The sequence below is a fragment of the Microcaecilia unicolor genome, chromosome 9 (assembly GCF_901765095.1).
Source record: "Microcaecilia unicolor chromosome 9, aMicUni1.1, whole genome shotgun sequence".
NCBI lineage: Eukaryota > Metazoa > Chordata > Amphibia > Gymnophiona > Siphonopidae > Microcaecilia > Microcaecilia unicolor.
In genome coordinates, this window is record NC_044039.1 from 144,145,971 (window position 1) to 144,154,430 (window position 8,460).

Consider the following 8,460-nt stretch of genomic DNA (forward strand, 5'->3'; position numbering starts at 1 on the left):
GAATTATTAGAATCCTCCTTGACTGAAATAACTGAAAGACAAACTCTTTTGGTATCTTTTATTTTTCAACAGGACCTGGAACTGGTTAGAAAAACTGCATTAAAGCACTTACAAACCCCATTCTATGGGAAAAAAGTACTAGTCTTTCCAGATGTCACTAAACAGACTCAGGCTAGAAGGAAAGAGTTTTTGGCATTAAGATCCGCAACATTAGCATTGGGAGCCTGCTTTAATCTCAATTACCCATGTAAATGCAATGTGAAATATCTAGGGGTTAAATATGTATTTTTTGTTTCTGAGCATCTGAAACAGTTTATTACACAGAAAAAGGTTTTATAATTTATATTGGAGTTTAGTAGATCTGATTAGCCTTGGAAAAAGAGATTAATGAAAAAGTAAAATGCGCGGTATATACTGTTAAGCTTTTACCTCTTAAATTTTGGAAGATATTTGAAACTAATCTCCTGAGTAGTATTAAGTTCCAGCCCCCTTAATTTGGGGTCTAATACAAGTTGATAATCTATATTTTCTTTACTTAATTTTTTCTTTAGAGAAAATTGCCTGTAACCTGTTAAACTGCTTTACTTGTTCAAGATATATTCTTGTAAATTAATGAAAATAATAAATAAAGAATTAAAAAAAAATAAAATAAAATAAAGAACCAGCTGTCGTTAATATCACCAGAACTTATACTTCCTAAAAGTGAAGCCCCAATCCCATCTGACCCATCACCCTGCACATCCACAATTATACCCAAGGGAAAAGTCACAGATCAATCTGTTTATTTTGCTTTGCCTTAGTATACATAGCTCTCCAGTTAGACACAAATGGATAAGTCCAATACAAAAAGATATTTCATTTTTCTTGAAGACCTCCTTTTTCAAAGAAAACTGCACTCAACAGACCTAACTTGATTCTTCAGGCTAACTACTGCTGTACTGAAAACTTGTCTGAAGAGTCCTTATTACTTTCTCAAGTAAGTTCAACGCCATCTGCTATGTCTAAGACATTTGCTCACATTTCTTGCATTAAGAAGAATGCATTATGACTGGTTCAAGCCTTACTCTACAGAAGTCTAAGTGACTGATGCTGTGGAGACTCCTCAGCAATTCTTGTCATTGCCATAGAATATTCTTGGAATCTATGCTTGGCTGAAAATAGTGAAGTATTTCAGCCCAAACATCACGACCTACCTGCTGAATCTTCTTCGAGAAATTCTTGTTGGATTTCTCCAATGTGACTTCAAACTGGTTGCAGCCTGCCAAGCAAGGAGAAACAGTGGTTAAGAAATCTTTAGCCTCTGTTGCAGTCACTGCATGGAACACTTAAAAGATACTATTTCACCCTTACTGTATGTTCTCGACTAAGTTGAGGTTTTTTGTCCCAAAAAATAAAATATCGGGATCTTAGCTTATAGTTGAGCTGGCACAAATTTTTCTCTGTCCCCTCTCCCCTGTGGTGACAGACACTTCTCTCTTGCTTCCCTATCCCTCCCTCCATAGTGACCTGCAATACAGTGACTGGTACTTCTCTCTCACTTTCCTCCCCCTCCTTGTGGTGACTGGCAATTCTCTCTCACTCCCCTCCCCCACTGCCACAGTAACCAGTATCTCCTCGCTGCTGCCATTAACACCGACATTACAGCAAGCTGGGCCGATGCAAGCCTGGAGCATCTGCATATGGATAAGGCCTGCCAGCGCCCGCCCCCTGAGAAATTTCATACAGGTACAAGGAAGCAGTGACAACTCACATATCTCCCATCTGCGGCACCCTTGCCAGCTACCCCGCAGCGCACTACCACAGAAGCACCCCTCACTCCTGCACTCAACACAAGTGGGAGACGAGAACGGGTGCATGTCAGACCATATCCTCCTTTTCTGTCAGCAGGTGCTGAATGCAAAATCTGAACCACGGGGCTCTATGGAGTGATTCTTCAGCACTAAAGCAGCAGATGAGGTCAGGACCCAATGCACACCTGCTCTCCTCTCCTTCCACTTGTGGTGATCAGCGCTAGGCAGGGGGTGGGTGCCTGTGTGGAGGTGTCATAAGGCTGGGGGGGGGGGGGGGGAAGGAAAATGGAGAGAAAGCCAAGTGTTTCTGTGCCAGGAGGAGGGGTGTGTGTATGCAGCAGAAGGTGAAAGAGCAAGTACAGGGGAAGCAGCAAGCTGGAGAGATATAGGCGATGGTCATTAAGAGAAAACTACAGAGAATACATGCTGTGGGAAGAGGGTTTTGGGGGTGGTGACTGAGAGACAGCTATGCTATGGTGGTGGGTGCCAGAGGGAGCTATGGGTGTGTAAGAGGGCAGGGATTTAAGAAATAGAGAGAGATGCATGTGTGTAAGGGTTCACTGGAAATAAGCTGAGAGAATACTATGAGGATGTGTGTGGGGCAAGGTTTGAGATATAGGAATGAAGAGAGAATTGGGTAGGGGGGACAAGAAGAAACAGAAAACACTGCAGGGCAACCACTCTGGAAAAGGGGCATTGAAACTGACAAGGGTCACAGGGCAGGGAGATCAAACTAGTTGGAAAATGAGACTGCTGGGGAGGAGAGGGAATGGGGGTTGAACCTGAGCAAGGAGAAAGCTGGGGATGGGGTGGGGGCAGGCTTAGGACATGGAGAAGCCATGCGTTTATGATAAGGGAATTATATACACAAAAATTTAAAATAAGTGTAGAACTTTGCAGAAATTTAAAAAAATGTGCCCAAAATTTTCATGAGTAGTGTACCTCAGAGATGGTACAAAAGTAAAAGGGGAATTACACATAGTTTTTTGGACCGTCCCAACCATGCCAAGAACACACTCCCTTTATCTATATGTCCTACAATAGTAATATTGTAAAACTGGCAATTACACGTTTACTATCTACAAAACCCTACTAATAAAACAGTTAACACAGGAATCAAACTGTAGTTTTGTGTCCAAACTCTGAGAATACCTAAAATGCTGAATGTTCAACAGCATTCTAGCTGTATGTATCAGGAAGAACTCTGCATCTTCCTCCCCATGGATACCATGTGCCACATCATCTCCCTCAACTTTACATGAACAACTGGGACATCTCTCTCTTCCCTATAGCTTAAGCACTCCAAACACCAAAGGCTCGCCACAACTCTCCCACTCTCATGAATTACTGAAGATATAAACTGGGCTACATTGGCTACAGAGTGGAGAAGTTAGAGCACAGGGCTTGCAATCCAGAGGTGGCCAGTTCAAATCCCGCTGCTGCTCCTTGTGATCTTGGGCAAGTCACTTAACCCTCCATTGCCTCAGGTACAAACTTAGATTGTGAGCCCTCCTGGGACAGAGAAATATCCAGAGTACCAGAGAACGTGGTGAAGGCGGTTAGCTTAGCAGAGTTTAAAAAGGGGTTAGACGGTTTCCTAAAGAACAAGTCCATAAACCACTACTAAATGGACTTGGGAAAAATCCACAATTCCAGGAATAACATGTATAGAATGTTTGTACATTTGGGAAGCTCGCCAGGTGCCCTTGGCCTGGATTGGCCACTGTCATGGACAGGATGCTGGGCTTGATGGACCCTTGGTCTTTTCCCAGTGTGGCATTACTTATGTACCTGAATGTAACTCACGTTGAACTACTACTGAAAAAGGTGTGAGCAAAATCTAAATAAATAAAAAAGATATTATCCAAAATTATACATCCAGACCAACCCAACATCATTAAAGTGAAACTTCAGTCCATGATTCTTCTTTTTCTCAGACTGGTCTCGTGTTATAACTCACCTGGGACCTTCTTGATTCGGTACAGAAGCAGATGTCCCTGTTTGGTTCCAACAAGAAGCCATTCTTCTGTAACAGGACAGATACAAGACCAGTTTCACTAAAATTCAACTTACCCCCCCTCTCAATCCAAACCATCTCAGCGTCTCAAGTGGTACCAATCAATCATTTACGTAAACTGATTCTTGATCAATCCTATTTGCTTAATTTTTCACATGCTTTCATAATCTTCCATCTCAGCATGACCTTTAATGTAAAAGCTAGTACTAAAAAGATTTTACAACCCCCTTTGGCTTCCTGGTACCCAAATCTGCAAGGACTCAGGTTTCTAATTTTAAGAAGACTAGTGTATGAACCATTCAGTTAGAAAGGATGATATGGAAAGCATGGAATTAATAAAAATAAAGCCAAACGTCTGACTGACCAGAACACAGAAAACTGATTTGCTCTTAGTCTGTAGATGGACAGAATTAGTGGTTTACTGAAAAGAGAATCACATGTGATTTTGCTGACTCTTATCACCATACAGTAAAGGTACAGCATGGATGCATTGGAGGGCAAAATACTGCTGAGCCAAAAGTGAAGTCCAGTATAGATCTGCCCCTTTATACACAGTTAGAGATCATTACAATTTACTAATGACGCACTCCAGGGCCGATGATGAGGCTTGTTGCATTTCTCTCATCTGCCACAAGCAACAACAAAAAAGGGAAATTAACATATTCTTTAAGCAACACAAAGGACACCAATAGGAGGTTACATATGGTAGAAGAAGTGCTACGCCTGATAGGCATAAGGAAGAACCCATTGGTGGCATCAACAGGGATCTAAAGAACTAGTGTCAGCAAACACTTCCTTTCCAGCTCTCCATTCACCAGCAAAACAGTCCAGGATAAAGATATCACACTAGTCACATGGTTACCCCTGAAATTCACCAGAGTCACCAGAGGGCGGGTCCCTTCCCCACTGTACTGCCACTCCATCTCAGCACTTTTTCCCCCATCACCTCACCCAAGTTGTTTATTGGCATTTCACACACTGCCCACTGCTATCTATAACTTCTGAGCAGTTTACAAAATTAATACTGTAGCATTCACTAACAGCAAGATAAGTATAAACATTGTACAATTAAAATAAAATACAGTGGAGAAATGAAAAGAATTAGCTACAAGCAGATCTTGAGCTACTACTGAAAAAAGTGTGAGCAAAATCCAAATAAATAAATAAACCGTAATTAAAATAAAATTTAAAAAAGGATGTAGTCAAAAGGGAAGAAGTTAAACACAGATGTAAATAATCACCCTGGGACTGCTGTGTTGTCAGGCTATAGCCCCCTCCCCCAAGTGAGGAGCCATTTAACATCAAAAAGGAGTAAAAAAAAAAAAACCAAACAAACCAAAGTCTAAGTTAAAAGCCCTTGAAAAGTATTAGGTCTTTAGCCCACTTTTGAATTGTAGCAACACCAAACACCAGCACCAGCACTTCTTTCCCCATCCCTGCCTGTCAAACCAGTGCTGATATTGTAAATAGTATACTATAAGAAAGAAACTATCAAACACATCACTCCAATATAGTGTCACACTGGTGATTCAGATCTGAAGGATAAAATATATTAAATTTTAAAAAATAGCCTCAGTGTAACAGGGAGCCTGACTTTTATGCTCCACTGTAAATATTACCATCACAGGCTTCCACCACCTTCCGAAAAAACACACAGAGAAAAACTCACAGAATATTTCAAAAATTCTAAAGAAGTGGGAGAAAAGTCTGTGTTTAAAAAACAGAAGGGAGGGTAACACAATTTAACACAATACAGATCCAAATACCCACAACACTAAATCTCACTATGAATATAAATCACCCAAATAGACATTAATTAGCAATCCCTCACTAGACTAAAATCCTTAAACAGAGAAGCATTCCTGCAAGTAAAGAAAACTCAAAATAGAGCAAAAACTCTTATAACATTGCTAGAATTGCTTAAACTTCCATCCTTACTAATGAATGGATTCTAATTCTGACAAAAAGTAAACTTTACTTAGCTTAGAACATCCAAATTGTCCTGACAGAAGTGCAGCCTCATAGGATTTTCACAGTCTGTGGGGTTTCGCCAAAATTAAAGTGTCCAATTTATATTATCCTTCTAGCAAAAAATGTCCAGTTTCCTTGTTTCCTGCTTTATCACTGCTTTAGTCGCTGTCAAAACTGAGTATTCCACCAAAAAGTATCAAACACCCCTCCTCCTCCTCCTCCCTGATTCCTCTGTTAAAAAAGGGCTCCACGTTTATTCTAAGTCATGGGGAACAATTACCTTCTAGGTCTTTAGGCTTTATTCTCTTGCATTTGACCGCTTAACCTAAAACAAACAGTCTCCACACATGGAAAGGTGTTCCAAATTACAAGAAAACTGTAATCCCTCGTGAGCATGAGCCCAAATGCAACACAGATTCCAGGACCCAATAGCACAGAGAGTTAACCCCTTGAATCATCCATGTCGATACTTTTATTTATCGTAGCACAGATGACCGACTATTATGACAATCTGGCTAATGTATGTTTATTTAGTGCTAAATTTGTTCCTTCCATGTGCACAAGTACAAGACACACAATCAGGGCTGTTCTTATGTCCCCTTACTACATGAAAATGTGTCCTGTTTAATAGAAACACATTACTTAGTGGGGAATCTAACAGTCTCTACACACACTAACTTTTAAAAAGAGCACAAGTCACAGACTCCACTTTGCAAAAAAGGCCTATCCTCTGCTCAACCTAGTATCAGTAGCAGCCTCTCCTCAGCACAACACAATAAGCAAAGTTCAGTTTTGACTTTACACTAAACCCGGCATTCCCAAACCTGTTATGGGACAGCCCCAGGCAGTAAGGTTTTCAGAATATCTACAATGAATATGCATAAGACAGAGTGGCATAACAAGGAGGCAATAAATGTGTGCAAATCTATCTCATGAATATTCATTGTGGATATCCTGAAAACCTGACTGGCTAGGGTTCCACCAGGTCAGGTTTGGGAATCATTGTACAAAAAGTGTATAATGCACCAGACCATTTCTGTATGCCATTAACAAAATCTGATTTTGCCTGCAAGATGCCAATACCAGTGCCCACAACAGGCATAAACTCCCAAAAGTCAACATTCACAAAAGAAACAAAAAGCACAGGTTGTGGTGGACATGAGGGGGTTTAGCAACCCCCTTAAATATCATGGGTTCTAATGCTAAATTGCACACAACCCCTAAAGCTGGCAAACTACATGTAATTCCTAATTTAAAACTGCAGGAGAGAAAGCAAAAGTAAATAGAGAACAAATCATTTCTAGGCTATACTTCATCTTTGGGAATCTATCCCCTCCAAGCTGCCTCCATAGTTCTCAGCTGGAATGTAACAGTGACACACATACAGGGCGAGACTGGGGGAGGAGGAATAAAATAAGGGTGTATACAAACAAGATCAGAGAGAATAACTACAAAAACAAATAAGTATTAAAATGTAAGCGAAGGGAGGGGGTGTCAAATATCCTGCTTTCCCCCACACTCACAGACACTCGTGTTGTGGAAGTCAAGCCCCCTTGCTTAAATCACAGAAAACCTATTTTAAACACATGAGATGCACTACAGGCTTTATTTACTAGACATAACAAGATGGACCAGCCATTCAAGACCTATTAGAAGCGTTTTCTGCTCCTGAAAGCAGGCCCCAAGTCCAAAAGAGCCCTCCAGTGCTCCCTAGCCCCCGCGGGCCGCGCTTACCCCAAGCCGCCATACATTCGATCTGCAGCGGCAGCTTCTCCAGGATCGGAACCGGATCGAAGGCGTCGTGCATGGCGGCGGCTACGGTAAGTCATCGCCCAGACCCGGGCTGTTCACAGGAAAGCACCGGCCAGAGAGAATATGGTCCTCCGTAACCCCGGAAATCAGCTGTGTCCCTGTGTGCAAAGGATCACATCTTCGGGACGGGTCTGTGTCAGCTGATCGCCAGTCATGTGACACCTCACAACGCTCAACTGCTGTGTTTCCATCTCCACGATTTTCGCTCTCACCGGTTCGAGTTGTGGGAAATTTAAAGTCGTTCTGGGTTACTTTTCAGCACTGATTTGGGCAACAATACCGCGGAAATAGCAACAGCCGGATCTAAGTTCACCAATCTATAGTGCTGTTATTTTGCAGCTCGAGGCGTGTAAAGGATGTAGCGAATAGGCTGATGGCTCGGGCCCAGAGGCCATACCCGATGCACAACATCGGCAATGTGCTCGAGGCAGCCTCGCACTGCTCCAGTCTCCCATGGCAACAGCCAGCAAAGCGCTTCGTGGGCGACGCTCAACGCATATGGGCGCTGTTAGCGTTGAGCATTGGGAAGTTGGGTGAAATTGGTTTGGTGACCTAAACTGGTTCAGGGAATTTTTATGTCACCGTTCTGTGTTTGGGTAAATGGGGTAGTGTCAAAAAGTTGGCGCTCGGGTTGCAGGGTACCTCAGGGCTCAGTCACTGCTGTCTCCTATGTTATATAATCTTTTTGTGAGCTCTCTTGGATTGATTGACGATATTTTTATGTTACCAGTAAGACTTCAACGGAAGTCTTGTGGCTGCTGCTGGAAGTCTCCGCAGCCAATTTTAATCACTAGACCACCAGGGTGGCTTGAGGACGGTATGTGTGCCAGAAGGGCAGTGCACCCTGTGGCTGGGGGCGAGGAGAGGCTA

At 42.3% G+C, this 8,460-nt stretch overlaps 1 protein-coding gene across 1 annotated transcript in view; it reads right to left on the reverse strand.

Moving 5' to 3' along the window:
- The window catches only part of VPS39 (VPS39 subunit of HOPS complex), a 103,883-nt gene extending 96,175 nt beyond the window's left edge, over positions 1–7,708 (reverse strand). Inside the window, 3 exon segments of the mRNA XM_030215497.1 lie at positions 1,194–1,258; positions 3,751–3,816; positions 7,513–7,708. Coding sequence (XP_030071357.1) covers positions 1,194–1,258; positions 3,751–3,816; positions 7,513–7,585 — 204 coding nt within the window. The 5' untranslated portion in view covers positions 7,586–7,708.
- Between the last annotated feature and the right edge of the window lie 752 nt (positions 7,709–8,460).